Below are 19,639 nucleotides of genomic sequence, written 5' to 3' on the forward strand. Positions count from 1 at the left end.
TGAAAGCGAATCTTTCAAGGGGCTTTTCCAAGCGAGGAGCTGGGAGTTTGGGTGACCCAGCACTGAGGGATCGAGGGCAGAGCTCGACCCACGGGGATGGGCAGCGGCTGGGGGCCGGGGTCTGTACAGGCGACGCAGCGTAAGAAGCGCCATAGCTGCCCTTAACTCACTTGGAAAACCGAAAAAAAAACAAAACCCAAAAAAAAAACCCAAAAAATAAAGAAATAACAATCCTGATCGGCCCCCGCTCGTCAGGGACTGGGTTAGCGTGGGCAGTCTCTCCGGCTGCGAGCTCGCGGTTTGCCCCGTGTCCCACGGCCAGGCCGGGCCATCATCTGCCTGCAGACTGCGACTGTGGAGCCATGATGACGTGCGAGGGCACGGGCCCGCTCAGCTCTGTCCTTTGGCTGGCCATCTGCGTCAGCACCGAGGTGGCCACCGCCTCCGCCGCCGAGCGCACGCTGAGCCCGTTGGGGGACCCCGTCACGGAGCTGTGCTGGATGACGGCAGCGGGGGAGCCGGTGGGCTCCGAGCTCTCCTTTGGGCTTTCTGCTCGGCCGGAGAAGGAGGGGATGGGGAAAAAGAAGAAGAAAATAAGGTTAGAGAGAGGCTGCGTGTGTCAGCAGCGAGGAGAGGGGATGGGAGCTGCTCCTGCCTCGGAGGGGAGGTGGAAAATTGGGCTGGTATTTAATTAACGTTCACCTTTCCAGCCCGGAGAGGAGGTCTAGGGGCAGCTCCCCATACCAAGCTGCTGCCCCCTTGCCAAAAAGCAAATGAGGATTGGAAATTAAAGTGATTAGAGTTGGGCTGTAATGACCCATCGGATTCGTCCCTTGGAGGAGCAGCACCGAATCTCAGCGAATTCACACCCTAAGGATGGCAGACCCAGCCCGACCTTTATCATAATAAATCTGTTTCCTCGTTATAACAAATTAACTTCCCTACGTGTTGTTTCCTGGCGTGCTACTTGGTTCAAGGCCATTTAGCCCAGAGACCGAGCAGCTCCTTCCTTGTCCTCGCCATCTGTTGGGTGAGCGCACGGCAAAGCGCGACACAAACCCTGCTGCAAAGGCTTGGCCTCAGTTTTTGACAGAAATTACCTGGTTCGCTCTTTATCGTTCTCTAGAACATTAAAATCAATTAGAGCCCATTACAAACTGTTTGCTTGCTCGACTTCTTTCGGGGACTTGAAGCCATTTGAGTGAAGGGAGGGGAGGAGAACAAAGGCAGGGAGCCTCCGTCCGTGCCCCTTCCCGAGCGACGCCGATCGGATCCCAAAAGTTTGGATCCTCTCCCACAAACAGCCCCCTGCGTCCGGGCAGAGCCTCGAAGGCGGAGGATAATTTGTGACCTATCAAATGCCAAGGCGAGAGCAATCAGCCCTCTCTCTTTGGGGGTATACACTCATTATCTGCAGATGTCAGGAGGAAATTCCCTCCTGTGCACTTGGCGAGATGAATTACGGGCAAGATGCGGTCACCTTCCTTTAAAAGAGCAAAATAATGGCATGAGCCGGGGTACTTCTTCCACGTCAAGAGGGTAAACCCCATGACAGCGGGGGGAAAAAAATCAGAGAAGAGGTTTACAACCTTTTTGGCCACTGGGAAATAGTGAATATTGGGTATTGCAGCCCTTTCCCAAATGGGTTTTACCTTCCCTTGTGGAACCTTGGCTTGGTGAAAGCCGCGGCCAGCGCAGGAGATCTGAGAACCGACTTGGCGGCGAGCGAGAAGGTCGAGCAGAGCAATAGAACAGTTTGGCACCCCAAAAAGGAGATTTACAAGGTATTACCAATAAAACAACCCGACTGTACATGAGGCAGCTGTAATTCCAGCGAGGGAATCTGGCATTTTTGTTTAAGGACCTGCTTAGTCACAAATCTCAATAATAAAAAAGGCAGCCGGGGATGGAGTTGGGGGGGGAGAGGGTGGTGGTGAAACTGGGAGGGAGGTGTGAATTTCATTTTTATTATTCAGATGTGTGATGAATTCCTATTATCGGAGCCGACGGCCTGCGAGGAATAATAACAGGAACTGTAAACTGGGGGGAGTTAAAGAGGAAAAATCCTGTCGCCTCTCAGCGTTCTCCACGCAGCGAACACCTGGCTGCGAGGGAGACGGCGAGGCTTTTCACGACCGCATTACTCAAGCTTGGAGCCGCTGTAACGAGTGAAAATAAACCAGGGCTTGGGTATTTGTGTGTTTGTGCCTCACCGCACAGGCACAGAGCAGTTCAGAGAGCCAGGAGATGGGAATTGGGCTGCAGTCAGGAAGGACAGCGCCTGTTTTCTTGGTTTCTGCCATTTTTCCTTAGCCCTGCCTCTCGTCCCGTTAACGCAGGCGACGCTAGGGGACCCCAGCATCCTCTTCTGCGCAAATCCCGCAGCGCTGGAATCGTTATTGCGGAGATGACATAAGAATCCAGACATAATGTTTCGCTCCCGGGTTGATTATAATGAAATAGGCGGTGTTAAAATAATAATAATAAAAAAAAAAATCATGAAAGAAAGGAACGATGATAAAAAAGGAGGCCGCCTGAGCTCCAAACCCGAGCCAATTTGATGTGAATTGCAGAGAATTGAGATATAGAGCCCCATGATGTCATTTATGGAGTCTGGCCTTTTCTGACTCTGGCTTTGCTTTCAGAGCAGCGATGGGTTTTAACTTCAAAGAGAAAATCAAGCGCTTGGCACACGGCCTGGGAGCGGGGCTCTGGATCTCAAATGCTCCGGAGACGCAGAGGGAGATGCACCAGCTCCTTCCCTCAGCTGCCCTCGCTGCCTGCTTGCAGGCTTGCTGCCTGCTCTCTGCTTGCGAGAGTGGTTCTCCTCCCCCTCTACTCTGCCCTGGTGAGACCGCATCTGGAATATTGCGTCCAGTTCTGGGCCCCTCAGTTCAAGAAGGACAGGAACTGCTGGAGAGAGTCCAGCGTAGGGCTACAAAGATGATCAAGGGAGTGGAGCATCTCCCTTATGAGGAGCGGCTGAGGGAGCTGGGGCTCTTTAGTTTGCAGAAGAGGAGACTGAGGGGAGACCTCATTCATGGTTATAAATATTTAAAGGGTGAGTGTCACGAGGATGGAGCCAGGCTCTTCTCGGTGACAAACAATGATAGGACAAGGGGTAACGGACACAAACTGGAACACAGGAGGTTCCACTTCAATTGGAGAAGAAACTTCTTCTCAGTGAGGGTGACAGAGCCCTGGCCCAGGCTGCCCAGAGAGGTTGTGGAGTCTCCTTCTCTGCAGACATTCAAAACCCGCCTGGACGCCTTCCTGTGTAACCTCATCTGGGTGTTCCTGCTCCGGCAGGGGGATTGGACTGGAGGAGCTTTGGAGGTCCCTTCCAATCCCTAACGGTCTGGGATTCTGTGATCTTAGAAACCAGGTTATAAAAGTGCTAATTTGCAGGGTAAATGCGCAGGTCCAGCCTGAGCGACCCTGCTCAATACAGAAAACACAGGACCAAGGTCTGTCCTGTGCCATCCGCAGGTGATGGAGCAGAGACTGAGATGAAGGCGCCCCTTCCTCTACATCTTATGCAGGTTTCATCGGCTTAAACCTATTTAAAGGGTAATAAGGACCAGCAAAAGCTGCCACTCACCGAGATAGCCCTGTGTTTTCTTCTGTAGTGCAGTGACGGGGCAGTCCTTGTGGGCCAGCAGGAGCTGTTTCAGTTGAGCAACTTCGTTCCTCAGTAGCGTCACCTCATTCTGCATGGGAAAACAAGACACGGGCGTATGCATCACTCACGCTCTTGGCAGCCGCCTCCAGCAACGGCGGGATATTGAATTGATGTGCCTTGCAAACTCACAACGTGTTGTCTGATCTGAGATGCCTCTGGCCCAAGAACACCAAAGTTTTTGGGTTTGGGGAATTGAATGTGAACTGAACCATTTCCCTCCAGCGGCCCCCACCGCTGGTTGCAAAGCCCCTCGTTATATTAATCACCTAATCGCCGTGTTAATCGCCTAATCCTGGACATACATTTGCCTCAGCTCTCCTGCTAATGCCAATCGCTGGTGTCAGACCCTGTTGGCTCCGAAGGGAAACCAGAGGGAGAAGCTGAGCACAAAACCAGCTCAGCCCAGGCCATGGGGGGACATCAGAGCTCGTTGAGCTCCTGGTGCATCCGGGAGCTTCTTCTGTAAACCAGAAAAACTTGGTGTGGCGCATTATTCCTCTACTGAAATGTTTGAGAAAGAGCTGAAATCCACTTAGGTGTATTTCCAAACTGCCCGAGGAATGAGTTTCTATAGTTATCTTGGGAAGAGAATAAAAATCCCATGATCAGTGCTATTGAGAAAGCCCCACCACACGAATCACCGGCCAGAAGTGAAAGAAAAAACCCAGAATGGACACGAGTTCGGTCTGTGCAGCCCCTGCAACCCTCAGCCAGTGCCGAGAGCACGAACAAGGGGCCTAGAGGCAATGGAAATGTGTTTTCAGATGTGCTGCACTTCTGCGAGGCATGCTGGGGGTGCTGCCAGAGAGCCAGGGAAAACCCAGTTCAACAGACAAACACCAGGATGGCTGCGGGCGGCAGCTGCAGAGCCTTCCCACTGCCAGGTTCACCACGCAGGGAAGGGAACTGGGACCATTTGTGCTGAGCCCATGCCAGCAGCGAGCTGGAGGTTTCCACTCCTCTGCTCCCGAGGCTGCTGTTGCTCCTGGAGCCTTGATGGGCAGCGGCAGAGCCTTTTTGAGGGGGATGGGGTGAGAAAGCAGAGCACTGAAGCGCTCTTCCCCCACAAGATGGGAAACAGGGAGTGAAATGCAGACAGGGAGGCAGCAATCTTCCTTTAGGATTGTCCTCCTTTAGGACAGGGAACTGCTGGAGAGAGTCCAGCGCAGGGCTACAAAGATGATCAAGGGAGTGGAGCATCTCCCTTCTGAGGAGCGGCTGAGGGAGCTGGGGCTCTTTAGTTTGCAGAAGAGGAGACTGAGGGGAGACCTCATTCATGGTTATAAATATTTAAAGGGTGAGTGTCACGAGGATGGAGCCAGGCTCTTCTCGGTGACAAACAATGATAGGACAAGGGGTAATGGTCACAAACTGGAACACAGGAGGTTCCACTTAAATGTGAGAAGAAACTTCTCAGTGAGGGTGACAGAGCCCTGGCCCAGGCTGCCCAGAGAGGTTGTGGAGTCTCCTTCTCTGCAGACATTCAAAACCCGCCTGGACGCCTTCCTGTGTAACCTCATCTGGGTGTTCCTGCTCCGGCAGGGGGATTGGACTGGATGAGCTTTGGAGGGCCCTTCCAATCCCTAACGGTCTGGGATTCTGTGATTCTGTAATCCTGCTCCAGAGAGCAGCATCCAAATGTGTGTCATCTCCACGGCATGGGGAAGATGTTCCCTCCGGAGCGGCGGTCCTGACGCTGGCAAAGGGCTGTGCTCAGCCTCCACGGTTACATACTCACGCTCAGCTGGATGTTCTGGGTTGTGAGCTCCTCTGCTTTCTTCTCCAGGGAGGACACCCAGAGCTTGCGTTTCTGCCGGCAGCGCGACGCCGCGGCCCGGTTGCGCTCCAGGAAACGCTGCCGGCGCTCGTCGGGGTCTTCGTCCACCGTGCGCCTCCGTCGCCCACCGGTGCTGGGGGTGGGCTGGGCAGGGGACACCTGGAGATGGGGAAGGTGACAAGAGAGACGCTGAAAAGAAGCTGAAGTGTGGGTGGGTAGACACACACTGAGGTTTGGGCCCTTGTGTTTGGGGCAAAAAGGGGTTTGGTTTTTGCAGAGCAGCTGGGACTGTATGGGGGGACAGCATGGCAGCCCTTGCTGCGATGACATCTGGGTCTGCAGCGCCCTAAAAACCTAAGGTGTGAATGCAGGTGAACTCTTGGAGATGCTAAACCCGTTGAATATGTGAATGTCAGGGGAAACAGCCAGATCCCAAGCTCCCACAGTCAGCTCATGGCATGTCAGCCACAGCAGAAGTTTCCTCCCCTCCACGAAGAGGAGCTAAGGTGGTAAACGACCACGGAAAAGGCAGAGAAAAGAGCCTTCCTTTTAATTTCTCTTAAGAGAAAGTGCTTTTTAAAACACTTCATGCTGCAATGACTTGGGAGATTCCCACACAGCCAGGTGATGGAGGTGCAGGGCTGGGAGCGCTCGATCCCGCTCTGACGCGCGGTCAAAGGGGTTTGGGTTCAGTCGCTCATACGCAGAGCCCAAATTACAGTTTGGGAGCGGGCGATTTGCTTGGAAAAATTACACTCGGGCGAAGAAGATTTGGTGAAAGCGGGAAAAGCGCGGCGTTATTTCGGGAGAACAAAGGGAAAGGCAGCGAGGGCGCACGGTCCCGCAGACGCAGCCTCGGCGGCGCTCGTGCGAGGGCTCTGTAATTACAACCGGCACGATCGGGAGCGCGGTTACACTTCGGTACTCGCTGTCAGGCAGCATATGGCCATTAAACTTTTGGAAGGCGAGCTAACTGACGGAGCAGGTGGCAATCCTGATGGAAGGCTGGCATTTGGTTCGCTGGCAGGAGCCGGTGGAGTTGATTGCCTGAGAGGGGAGCGTTTAACCCCAGTAATTGAGCGGGGAGAAAAGAGAGAAATATTCTTTCGAAACTCCAGACTTTTGTCAAGCAAATTAACGCGGCGCTGCAGTTTGCTGCCTGGTGGCGTTTGAGAGCGTTAGTGCCAAAGTGGCACTGAGAATACAAAGGTTTTAACCCATTCTGCAGACCAGGAAGCTGCAAGGTCTTTTCCCCCAAGGCCCAGGAACCCGCAGCGCCTCCAGCGCAGCCTCAAACCTGTGGCTGAGCTGGGGAAGGGGCATCTGGGTGCTGGACCAGTATCTGGCTCTGCTCCGGACGTGCAGTCACCATCGTGCTGGCTGAGCCCACCACCAGGTTGCTGCCGTTCAGTGAGGAAGACGCCGTCAAGCTGGCCTTCAGCCTCTGTTAAAGGAGAAAACAAGATGTCAGTGGACTCCTTCTCCATGATATTACAGCTTTAACCAGCTCGTCTGCCATCCAAGGAGCCAGGCCACGGGGGAATGAGCTCTTCAGGGACTGCGGCTGATTCAGATCCAACCAAAAGCCATCACCATCTGGCCTACCCAAAGACAAGGCAGCGGCTTCCAACTTAGGCCCAAGCGGACAGGTGTCCAAATCCTAAAATTGCTACTGCCACTGGCACCAATCCGCTCCCCAGCTGGCAGGGAACGAAAAGACCACGGACTGAACTGGCTGAGGAGTCCAACGGTCCCTGAGCACCCACAGAGGGGTCCTCCTGGGGGATCTGCACTCCCTCCTGCGATGGAGAAGGACCCACATGTGATGAAGACCATCCCAAGTTCCTTCTCTTGGCAGCCAGGCGCAGGCTAGCGGGGTGGGATGGCTGTTTCATGCCTCAGAGTTTTAAGATCTCTCACCCCAGCAGCACCTTTGAGCTGCCCATGAATCTCCTAAACAGGGTGTGACGGGAGCGGGAATGCACCCAAAACGGTGAGCAGCTCTGCTGTAAGAAATGGGTCTGAAAAGACGCAGGAGATGGGGTTTTCATCCCATCTTGGCCAAACAAACCAGGGGAATTCACTGCTCTTTGTTCCCAAATTTAGGTTTGCTACCCGTACTCTGCGTAGTTTGAGCTGTGAAGAGCCAGGGGAGGAAAATCCTTCAGTAAACTTTTAGTTAAAGAGGTCTACGTGAAAAGCACGAGCAGGATCCTTGGATCACAGCGCAACATCTCTTCTCTTGGCTCTGCCGCCCTCAAGTCCACCTCCAGCCCATCTGTCAGCTTGGAACGAGAAGCGCCAGCTTTACCAACCGGCCACGTTCGGGATGGGGCTGAGGTTTGTCGTGACAGCAGCGAGCCTGTGCTGCCTGCCAGAGCCGCAGTGCTGATGACGGCAACGGTCCCGGTGCCGTTCCTGACACCTGCTCGCCGTGCGGGGAGGCGCGGAGCAGGATTTCGGAGAAGCAGCGGCTGTTTGCGAAGGCTGCGGGGAAAAGGCCTCCAGACGGAGCCTCTTCTGGAGGAGCCAGTGAAGACTTAGGGACATCGCCGTGAATGTGACACCACCATGGATGTGACACCACCATGGACATGAAACCACTGTGGATGTGACACCACCATGGATGTGACACCACTGTGGATGTGACATCACCTTGGCAGTGACACCACCGTGGATGTGACACCACCGTGGATGTGACACCACCACGAACATGAAATCACCATGGATGTGACACCACCATGGACATGAAACCACCGTGGACGTGACACCACCCTGGCAGTGACACCACTGTGGATGTGACACCGCCGTGGACATGAGACCACCATGGATGTGACACCATCATGGATATGAAACCACTGTGGATGTGACAACACCATGAATATGAAACCACCGTAGATGTGACACGACCGTGGACGTGACACCACCATGGATGTGACACCACCATGGACATGAAACCACCGTGGATGTGACACTACTGTGGACGTGACACCATCGTGGACGTGACACCACTGTGGATATGAAATCACTGTGGACGTGACACCACCATGGATGTGACACCACCATGAACACGAAACCACCGTGGATGTGACAGGACCATGGATGTGACGCCACCATGGACATGAAACCACCATGGATGTGACACCACCGTGGACGTGACATCACCATGAACACGAAACAACCGTGGATGTGACACCACTGTGGATATGAAATCACTGTGGACGTGACACCACCATGGATGTGACACCACCATGAACATGAAACCACTGTGGATGTGACACCACCGGGGATGTGACACGACCATGGATGTGACAGGACCATGGATGTGATGCCACCATGGACATGAAACCACCATGGATGTGACACCACCATGGATGTGACACCATCGTGGACGTGACACCACTGTGGATATGAAATCACTGTGGACGTGACACCACCATGGATGTGACACCACCATGAACATGAAACCACCGTGGATGTGACACCACCGTGGATGTGACACCACTGTGGACGTGACGCCCTCACCAGTGTTGGATGGATGTGACGCCCTCACCAGTGTTGGACACTCACCATTTTGGCTTCAGAGTGCACTGGAAGTCCTGACGGCGACAGGGACCCGCTGCTGTTGATGGGCGGCCCAGGAATCCCGGGAATGTTGGGCACCATGGCCATCGGCCGCGCCAGCTATCGGGGAGGAAGCAACACATGGGTTTTGGGAGCCGAGCTGCTTTTGCTGCGCGAAGCTGCCCTGTAATAATTCCCCACCCAAGCACATTTATAAATCTTGACAAACGCTCAGCGTTTAACCACTGCCATCAATCACGTCTGCTGTCACCAAAGGCCAGCAGCCGCTCCTTTGGTGGCCACGGTGGCTGTTTGGGAAGTGCCTGGCCAAGCCTAGCGCTGAGAACAGGGAGAGGGGCAGCCCTAAAGCCTCCGTCCTTCCCAGAGGGCTTTTCCCCACCAGTATTGGGGGGCGGACGGAGAGGGAGGGTACAAGATCCCCTCTGGTTCTCTGCAACAACACCAAGGGTAAGGCACAGCATCCCCTCCTAAACACGGTGAGCTCTCTCCCTCACCAAAGAAGGGAAAGTATTGAATTTACAACCACCCAGGTACCGTTTCCATGCCCACAAGCTATGCCTGTGTCTGCCTGCTTTGATCTCAACTTCCCATGACCTGAGGCAGGAGGTTTTGAGACTGCATCTGGAATATTGTGTCCAGTTCTGGGCCCTCAGTTCAAGAAGGACAGGAACTGCTGGAGAGAGTCCAGCGCAGGGCTACAAAGATGATCGAGGGAGTGGAGCATCTCCCTTCTGAGGAGCGGCTGAGGGAGCTGGGGCTCTTTAGTTTGCAGAAGAGGAGACTGAGGGGAGACCTCATTCATGGTTATAAATATTTAAAGGGTGAGTGTCACGAGCATGGAGCCAGGCTCTTCTCGGTGACAAACAATGATAGGACAAGGGGTAACGGACACAAACTGGAACACAGGAGGTTCCACTTCAATGTGAGAAGAAACTTCTTCTCAGTGAGGGTGACAGAGCCCTGGCCCAGGCTGCCCAGAGAGGTTGTGGAGTCTCCTTCTCTGCAGACATTCAAAACCCGCCTGGACGCCTTCCTGTGTAACCTCATCTGGGTGTTCCTGCTCCGGCAGGGGGATTGGACTGGGTGAGCTTTGGAGGTCCCTTCCAATCCCTGACGGTCTGGGATTCTGTGATTCTGTGATTTTGGCCGTTCCTCGCTCAAAACGCAACGCAGGGCTCACAGGGGCTCGAGCTCGAGCTGCTCACAACGCAAATCTGCTCTGATATGAAAAATTCTCCCTATGTGAAAAGCTCAAGGCTGATATTCAAATGACTCCTGTGCACGCCGGCGAGGTTAGGGTGCTTTTCCTGGCTTGTGAAGCCCAACATGTTCTCGGCAAGCTCGAGCGGTTTCATTCGAGGCGCCGCTCCAAATGGACGCAGCTAATCAGGGATCCTGCAGCTCCCAGCCCTGGATCAATGGCGGGAGCCATCTGTCCAGGCGAGGCTTTGCTTTTTTCCACACTCATTGCCCTCTAGTGTGATGGACACGTTATTGCTGCCTCGCCAGAGCTGCCTCCCGCCCTCCTCCTCCTCCTCCTCCTCCTCCTCCAAGCCTTCTCTTGCACAGAGGGGGAGATATGATTTAATTTTAACAAAATGGAAGAGTCTGCGTGGATTTGGCAGGGGGAAGAAGCGCTGTCCTGCGCTGAGGAGCGGAGCAGTGCTGGAAGTTTTGCTCACCGATATGACAGAAGGCATCTGCACGGGAGGGCCGGGGAGGACGGGCATGGTCTGTCCATTTGCGAGCTGCACGACGAGTGGAAGGGACCCTGTGGGAGACCTGGAGAAACAACAATTCAATTCTCCTGGATTATTTCAAGTTTACTCTGCCCTGGCAGCCCCGTGAACTCCAGGGCAGAAGCAGGAATTAATTCTGGTTCGTGGATTCGGGCTTGTTTTCCCATCTCTGAATGGGTTTGTGAGGGTTTTGCTTTCCATTAATGTTGACTCCAGAGAAAAACTCCTAAATCTGGAGTGGCTGCAGGGCTGGCTCGTGTCTGCCCCAGCAACGGCGCTGGGAACGGCCCCGCTCGCTGCTGGAGCCTAATTGTGGCAAATAAAAAACACCGAGCACTTTTTCGGTTGCAGATCACTGCAGCGACAGGTGACGCCGCTGCCCGCGCTCACAACCGGGCACACGCACCCCTGCCTCCGTTTTGGGGCATCACAAACCCCTGCGGGCTCCAGCTCTGACCCTCCAGGCTCAGCCTTTCCAGGAGAGCAAAGGAAAAGGCAGGGATGAATCAAGGATGATCTGGGGAACTGCTCCAGACGATGGGGAGAGGAAGGGATAAGGAAACCGGTCGCTGCCAGCCAGGGCTGATCTCTCCTGCTCCTCCTCAGCTCACGACAGCGCAGCCGGGAGCCGAATGGAGGCAGAGATGAGCCAGGGAGAGAAGAGCGGAGCTGCTGGGAGCCTGATTTTGGGGGCGGGAGGGCAGAAATGCGCTGCTGAGCTTAATTTGCAGAGCCCAGGGATGGGGACGGATGAGGCCGGGCTGCCTGGGATGTTCGGAGGAAGCTGCGCTGGCACGGAGTAACGACAGAGAGGGGAGAAGCAGGGGCCGTGGGTCAGAGCGGGGAGCGCGGCGCGCCAATAACTCAGGCTGGAATTTTTAAGGCTGCCTTGGGAACGCAGCGCGCTCGGCTCTCATTCATTTCTATTGGGCATCCCAAATCCTCCAGGCTGCTTTGAAAAGCCCAGCCTAACAAGGCGAGGTCACCGCCTCCCCTCCATCTCTGTCACGCTGACAATCCCCCCCCCTAATGCAGGGACCCTCGTGAAAGCCGCGGCCCAGCCGCACGTTCCTGTGCCCTAGGTGGGATCTACCCCGGTACAGGGGGCATAAAATCATAATAAAATCATATTAAAGTCTAGGTCTGATGTTTTCGTGCCTCCAAGCGCAAGGGGACTCGGTTCTAAACAGCCCCGTGGGTCTGGTTGGGGTTGCAGGAGGAATATAATGTCCTTTTTAAAACCCCAGGACAATCACTTAACCCCTTAATGCCACGAGACAGGATTTAAAACTTCCCGTCACGAAGGCTGGATTGATGGTGCCAGAGGGTCAAAGCGAAAACACACACAAAAATATGAACTGACAGCCGAAAAAAATGGCCCGGTTAATGTAAGGAGCCAGTCTCAAACAAGGGTAATTAGAAAGAGGCCGGGACCACAGCAAAAAAGCAGCATCCTGACACCAAAGAATAGAAGTGGGGCTAAATATACGTCTCCCGAGGGCTCACTGTAATGAGTTTCCTGCATCCTTCAGGCTCCTTTCTTTTATGTGCAGGGCTGGAGCTCCCTACCCTCGTAACCACCACGCGAGCGCTCTGGAGCCGCGGATCCGGATCGTTCAGGGGGCAGAAAGGAGCAGGTCATTAGATCTGCCGCAACAAACAGCTCCCGCGGCAGGAGCCGAGCGCAGAGGAGGGCAGCAGGTTGCTGAAGAGGTCACACTTGAGAGGCAGCAGCTGGCTGAGGAAATCCCAACGCCGTTCAAGAGCCAGCCCATTTCCTACCGTCGCTTTAACTGAGCTCTCTCCGCCGCATCAGGCTGCCAAAGCAGCTTGGGAGTCCTCAGTCAGGCCCCGTTCCCATCACAGACAGCGAGTGTTGTGTCAGCACGTTTGGGGATGGGGTTTAATTCCTCCCCATGGCGAGTTTTGCCTCGTTTCGTTACACGGCGACAATTAGTTCCTGCTTTCTGCACTCACACCCCATTCTGCTGTTGTAGACATTGCTACAAGGAGGCCCTTATGCCCAAGCAGCCGCAGCAGGGATCGCGGCACCTCGGTTGTTCGGATAATCAAGGAACTTATTTAGGTACCTAATTACTGCCCAGGAAGCCTGACGGTACAGGAGGAAAAGCTCACGTCTCTGTACTTACCCGAGCTGTCTGTTGGAGGGGGGAGCCTGGGTAATGACAGAGGTTGGGGAAGGCAGCGTGGGGTGGAGCGGGTCATAACCCAGGTGTAGCGGCAGCGAGCCCGGCCGCACGATGGTTGGAGTAGGCGTAGAAATGATGACGGGCTTGGAGGTGATCTCCTGGAGAGGATCAGCAGACAAAAGGAGACGCGCTGTTACTCGTTAGCTTAATTATCACCCGCTTTCTGATGGCTTCAAAGCAATTTAGGGGAAATTAAGGCACCTTCGCCACAGAAACTGAGGCCTGGAGGGGAGCAACTTGCCTCCAGTCAGTGACAGAAATGCAGAGTCCTGCCTGCAGCAGCCTCTGGGAAATGATGCCCTTCTCTGAATTACTGCTCCAGCCCTGGTTTGCACCTCTGGAGCGGGAAGTTGTTGGGATGGGGACTGTGTCACCTTGCTCTGATCTCCAGCCAGCCCCAGGACGTGGGGAGCTGGTATTGGAGAAGATGTGGTCTCAAGAAGATGCGTTACTCGCTTGGCTCTTTCACCCTGCAAAAGCACTCCCAGGGTGAACACCAAAGCTTTCTGCACCAGAAAACTTCAGGGTTTAAAGGTGTATTTCAGTGTGTATTTATGTAGGTTTTTCTCTTTCTTTCTAAACTGAGGGCAACCTCACAAGCCCAAACCAGGCCTTGGCACCCAAGCCTTGCTTTCCCCCGGAGATGGAGACACCAACACCTCAGGGCCACCCACCTTCTCCTTGCGTTTTGGCGACTGCGGGTCAGACGCGGGGCTGTCGGGCGGAGAAGAATCCACCTCCACCGGCTCCTCCTCCTTGATCTTGATGTCCGGGGTGGAGGGCAGGGACATGTCCAGGGCTCCGGCGCTCTAGGAGGAAAAGCAGCCCCGTGTGGAAAGGACAATTAGCTCGGATGGTTTGTGAAATATTTCCCAGAGGAAAAGCTGCAGCTCTGTGCTCTTGCCAAATTATTCTTATTTATTTGTACTCAAGCAGCATCTGGGAGCCCCAGGCGGAGAGCGGTGCCGCGCCGGCCCCGACCAAACAGAGACGGAGGCCGAGGAAAGCCGGTTTCTGCCCCAGATGGGCCCATTTTGTGGTTTCTCAGTAACACACACACACAATTCTTTCCCTGGGTTAGGTTTTTAGGGGTTTGTTTTTTTTCTTCATAAAAAGGCTCTGCAAAGGAGAACAGGTACCAAAGCCAAATGCCTGCGAGTTACAGAAGGCACTTTCATTCGCAGAAGAGCTGTAAAGCATTGTATAAATCAGCCCGAATTATTTTATGACCCGATTATCAAAAGCAAACAAAGAGCCATGCAAGTTATTAAATATCTATGAGCGCCCCATTAAAATAAAACCCAACCATATGCCTGCACCTGGCAACCTGCCACCCCCCCCTTGGGGTCCAGCAGCGCCACGTGCCCCATTTGAACCCGTTACCACGACTTGCTGGGGACGAGGGGGACAGGGTGACAACAAAATGTGAGGGGGACACGACTGAACTGGAGGAAGAGAAGATTTGGGAGCGGGATGTGGCGTTTGATGGGGCTCCAATAGCCTCAAAATCACCCGTTCGCTCTCTCCCTTCATCCTGGGCAGGAGAAACCCTCCCTAAATCAGCCCTGATGGCTGTTTGTCCATGATCAACCCCAGCCTTTTCCCTTCAGCCGCATGCTGACAGTTTGTCCTGGTCCCTAACCCAAACCTCCTCTGTTTGCTGAGTTTTAAGGCCTCTCATGGGAGGGAAAATTGCTGCAAGAGGGTAAATCTGCACGTTTAGGGATGCTCTCGAGCGGGGTGCGGCTCTGCAAGGGCTTTGCTTCCCGTTTACCGTTTACCTGCCCTCTTCAGCTCTGGGAATCGCAAAGGAGAAGGGATTAACATGCAGGGAAGTTTCAAACCACTTAAAGCGCCTCCGGGGAAGGCCCTGCTGTGCCGCTGGTTTTAATTAACTGGTGCGAGACCACCCTTGGAACTGGAGGACAAAACACAGCCGCAGCGAGCGATGCAGGCAAATGCAGCTCCGAAATGCGGCAGCGGCTCAGGGAGTGACAAAGGCATCTGGGCCAGGGGGTGACAAAGCCCTAGGAGGGGTAAAACCTTTCCTCAATGCCCGAAATCACCCCAAGCTTCACGTCAATGCTTTTAGAGGGGATATTTAGACTGCGTATTTAGGCCACAGTCGTCCTAAAGAGCGAAAAGAAAAATATACAAGGGAAACATCCACCGCAGGCTGAGGTAGCGCAGCCCAAGAGATGGGTGGTCTCACCTATAAAACGACTGGCTAGACTGTGGGCTGCGTTTCGACTGCGAAACCGCCAAGGAAAAGCTGCCTCCTCGCAGCGCTCGGGGGCTGAGAACAAAAGGCAAGGAACTGAGAGCAGAAAGCGCCCCTGCAGCATAGCAATGAGAGAGATCAATCCCTGCCTTAAAGAGCTCTGTTATTAGGAGAGCGGCTGAAAGGCAGTTTTCGGTTTTAATTCCGAATTCCTCCGCTCCCCATCTCGGGGAAGATTTACGCGGCCGCGCTCCCGCAGTTTATTTGTGAGCCGCGCCGCTGCCTGCGAGCATTTGTGCGTGCATACATCAATTTAGTAAATGCATGTGCCACTCCAAGAGCCCGAGACGCAGCTGCTGCTCCTCACAGGCCCGGCAATGGGGCTTTGGGGGTGGAAAATGTCCTTAATTAGCCGCTACCTGACGAGATCCCGTTGTCCTTCAGCCCCTCGGGTTGGCGGGGGCAGCCTGAGCCGATGCTGTGTGGGTGTGGGAGGGAGCTCTTTGTTGGAAAAAGCCTCCGTGGAGCCCTTTTCTCTGCATTCGCACGGTGCCACCGTTCAAACGCTAAAGCCTGAGCCTCTTCCCTGCCTCTCGCACCTTAAAGGCATCGCCCTGAAGGATCTTGATGCCCAGGGAAGCTCTGAGTGAGGTTTTTTTAACAGAATCCTGCTCTTTTTCTGCATCCCGAGGTATTTTGGGTATTGCCTTTTTTTATTTTGTAAATTATTTTTGGGAGTGCAAAGCCCAAGGAATCACAGACCACGAAAATCCGCTCTCACCAGGCCTTGTATTGCAGGACAGGCACCCGAGTTAACCAAATAAAGCCCCACAGGAACCAGCACGTTAAATCCAAGAGCACATTTGGTTCCCCTACAACCAAATGTGGTTGTTCCCTTTCAACACAACGGCCCCGCTCCAGCACCCCCCTAAAAATGCGCCCGGCTCCGTTTTAGGGCACCGGTGGCCTTTGCCTCTTGCCTTTTTCTCATCATCCTCGGCAGCTTTCTTGAACTCGTGCTCGAAGGAGCTGGCCAGTTCATTGAAGAGTCCCACCTCCTCACAGTTCTTCAGGAACCGGGTTGGGGTCGGGGTCTGATCTGTTTGGGTCGTAAACACCGAGAATTAGGCAAAGAGAAGGGGAGAAAAATTCATCTGAACCACCTCAGTCCTCTCCGGGGACCCCTTTGCAAATGTTTCGGATGCTTTTCTGCTAAGGTGCAGGTTGTGTTCATAAAGCAAGCGACAATTTGCAAAGGGGAAACGGTTTCTGGTTGGTTTTGTTAGTCTGGAAAATGCTGTTTAGAAGAATTATCATTATCAGTGTGAAATCTCTGCCTTTGGGTCGCGTCCTGTCCCTCCCACCCTGCGTTTTTTTGCCTGTCCTCAGCAAGGAAAGGAAAACAGCGAGGTCTGACCTCCCTACAACAGCAAATAGAGGGATATAAATATTAAAAATAGGGAGTGATGAGAGGGGAAACGGCTGACGGGAGCAGCGCGTCCTCGGACAGCGGCTACGTGGGAGTGTTAACGGTGACCACCACAGCGAGCCCACTGGGACCAGTTTGGTAGGAACACGTGGAGCTGTGATCCCTGTGGCCATCACCAGGCTCTAAAGCAGAGAGAAATGTCCCAGGCAAGCATCATTTTTCTGCCTGACGTTAGGTCAGGAGTCTGGTACCTGCAGGACCCCTGCACGAGTGCGTTATATCCAAATAATCCATCGGGCAGCAAAGCAGAGAGGTTTTGAAGCATAAAAGGGGGTCCCTGGGATGCTTTTGCCTGACCTTCCTGCATAAAACATCAGCTGTTTGGCACGGATGCTCCCTGTTTGAGCTGTGCTTGAGCCGCAACATCTATGGCAAATCAAATCCCAGGTGGTGGGGAGCCTCGAGAGCCTTCGGGAAGCGGCTCCAGCCGTTACGTTGCAGAACTCCGCTTCATTTCCAGCCTGACTTCAAACCATAAAGCAAAGGCCTCCTCTGAGCACACTTCAGCTCCCCCCAAACCTCTCTTCATTAAACCAAGGAACTTCGTCAACTCAGGATCACAGCAGGAGGCTTTTTCCGGTGCTTTAGCAGCTCCTGGGGCTCTTTTCGGACCATTCCCCGTTTAGCAATGTCCTTGCGAGCTCGGGGCCCAAATTCTCCCAAATCAAACCTCTCTCATCCCATCCTTCCCCAATTTGGACCCCCAGGGATTGCAGCAGCTCCTGCGCCCCCGGCATCGCCCCAGAAGGGCTCGTTCCCATTGAAATAAGGCTCTGGGCTCCAACCAGAGCACAATTCTTTATGGCTCTCCTCAGCTTGGTTACGGCCGGAGACGTTGGCTGAAGCCTCCCTTCATTAACACACAGGATCAGCACAAAGCGAGAGGGAGGGAGAAAACCCAGAGCCAAGAGGATGGCTTGAAAATAAATAATAATTCAAAGAAAAGGAGGTTAGGAATGTAGGGCAATCACACCCTGGATCTCATTGCTTTATAGCCCTTGCAAACCCCCCCTGGCAGCTAAGCCCGTGTTAAAGAGGCTGATCTTGCGCTGACCACAGCTAAAGAAGTTTGGGGGTATTTGTGGTGCTGGGAGAGGGCTCAGACCCGCCCTGGCTGCTGGTCCTTGTGCTCAAATCGCAGGGTTTCAGCCCATCCATGGAGATCTGTGAGCAGGAGCTGTAAAAATCAGGGGTTTGAATGCCACATCCCTGCTCCAGCAGCAGGGCTGGGGCTGGAGATGGGAGTGTACCCCAATTTCGCTCCCCCATCACCACCCTGGGGTCACCAAGCAAAAGCCAAGCCTGCCCCTGCACACCCTGCTTAGAAAGGGGGCGAACAGTGGAGAAAAAGGACCCCAAATTCTCCCGATCCCATTTGAAATTCATTCTTCCCCTGGGAGCAGCTTTTTCCCTTCCAGCAAAGGCTCGGACGATCCCCACGGCTCCGATTCACTGGAAGCCTTCACAAAACCAATTTAAATGCTATTTCCCACTTCAAGGCTGGATTTGGGCTGGAGATGAAGCCGTGCAGAGGATGCCAGACGCTTCGTTTTCCCTAACGAGCTCGGAAAAGCGAGCGTTTCCTCCTCTCACCTTGTTCTCCGCAGCAAACCTTGCGCTAAGAAACCCGAGCGAATGAGGAGGCAGGAAAGGATCCGTAACCTGAAATCATCTGCTGCCGGACTATAATAGAGATATTTGGGGTTTTTTTTCCCAAAAAAAATCTGATAAAGGCTGCACTGACCGACTCGTTTGGGCTCTGTGAATGCGCTCCCGGCAGCAGCCAACGCTCGCTGGGGTTTTAATTTATTAACTGGGAGGCGAAACGCTCGGGAAAACCGACACCCGGGCGAAGGAGAGGAAGCCGGGTTTGTCCCATTTTGTTCATCGGCCTCCGAGCACAGGCGGGAACGCGCGAGCCCTTTCGGCCGTAAATCTCTCGGCCGTAATAAAAAAAAGGGGCGAGAGCCGAGAGAGGAAAAAAAAAAAGAACAACCCTTAAAAAAAAAAAAACCAACCACCCACCCCTTGCAAAACCTGATACTACCATAAAAAACAGGGGGGGGAAAGAAAAACCACCCTAGAAACTTGGAAGCCTCTGGCTTTCCTTTCCTCCTGATTAAATGCAGATCACAAGAGGTTTTTATGGGAGGTAGAGACGTTTTTCAGTGCATCTGGTCCCTGGTATTAATCTTGCAGTCATGCTATATTAATGTGCACCATTTTCCGAGCTGGCCTGGGTTGAGCGCCACATACCTGCGATGATGACTGAGTCGGTGCGAGCAGGGCCGAATTTCAATGTCATCTCATGCTTGTGTTTATGAACCGCCAGGTGGTCCTCGTTCGTAAACCTCTGAAACGAAACCATTTAGAAAACGGCGAATGAATAAATGCGTTTGGGGCTTTACGGGTGCATCCTGCGAGCAGGGCGGCAGTGGTGGTGGCGGTGGTGCTGGTGGTGGTGGTGGTGGTGGTTGGGGCAGGGAGGGGAACGGAGCAACCAGAACGCGATCGCTGAGCGAAACCAGAGCGGGGCGAATTGTTTGAGATGCACTTTGCTCATAATTAAAAAGCCATTCTGGGGAACAAAGATTTGGGATAATAATCTGGGGTTTTGGTTAAAACTTGGGGTTTTCTTTTAAGCGGTGAGGCCGATGTAGGAAACGCAAATGCGCTGCTTTATTGCCTGCTAACGGGGGAGGTGAATTAGGCGTTGTTAGGGCAACTTTTTGGGGGATGCAAAGCCCGGCCATTGGGGCCGTGGTTTTATGGGGCAGGACGGAGGTGGCTGCTTGCGGCTCTTCGCAACAGCACGGAGCTGCCCCGGTAAACCAAGGAAGGGGCTAACACATCTCAAACACCTCAAATTTCCACCTGCGGCACGATTCGGGGCTACAAACCCGCCCCATGGTGGCTTCGGGGACGCGCTGGGTGCG

At 53.8% G+C, this 19,639-nt stretch overlaps 1 protein-coding gene across 2 annotated transcripts in view; it reads right to left on the reverse strand.

Moving 5' to 3' along the window:
* Nucleotides 1-331: 331 nt before the first annotated feature.
* The window catches only part of ATF7 (activating transcription factor 7), a 44,757-nt gene continuing 25,449 nt past the window's right edge, over nucleotides 332-19,639 (reverse strand). Inside the window, exons 2-11 of one of the 2 annotated variants that reach the window (XM_010190701.1) lie at nucleotides 18,960-19,056; nucleotides 16,175-16,313; nucleotides 13,731-13,800; nucleotides 12,934-13,091; nucleotides 10,727-10,826; nucleotides 9,030-9,143; nucleotides 6,757-6,903; nucleotides 5,421-5,618; nucleotides 3,602-3,710; nucleotides 332-549 (exon numbers count right to left, since the gene is read on the reverse strand). In XM_010190701.1, coding sequence (XP_010189003.1) covers nucleotides 332-549; nucleotides 3,602-3,710; nucleotides 5,421-5,618; nucleotides 6,757-6,903; nucleotides 9,030-9,143; nucleotides 10,727-10,826; nucleotides 12,934-13,091; nucleotides 13,731-13,800; nucleotides 16,175-16,313; nucleotides 18,960-19,056 — 1,350 coding nt within the window. Of the gene's footprint in view, nucleotides 550-3,601; nucleotides 3,711-5,420; nucleotides 5,619-6,756; nucleotides 6,904-9,029; nucleotides 9,144-10,726; nucleotides 10,827-12,933; nucleotides 13,092-13,667; nucleotides 13,801-16,174; nucleotides 16,314-18,959; nucleotides 19,057-19,639 lie in introns of both variants that reach the window. The other variant, XM_010190693.1, reaches the window with a different exon arrangement.

The sequence above is a fragment of the Mesitornis unicolor genome, unplaced genomic scaffold (assembly GCF_000695765.1).
Source record: "Mesitornis unicolor isolate BGI_N332 unplaced genomic scaffold, ASM69576v1 scaffold10630, whole genome shotgun sequence".
In the NCBI taxonomy this organism is placed as follows: domain Eukaryota; kingdom Metazoa; phylum Chordata; class Aves; order Mesitornithiformes; family Mesitornithidae; genus Mesitornis; species Mesitornis unicolor.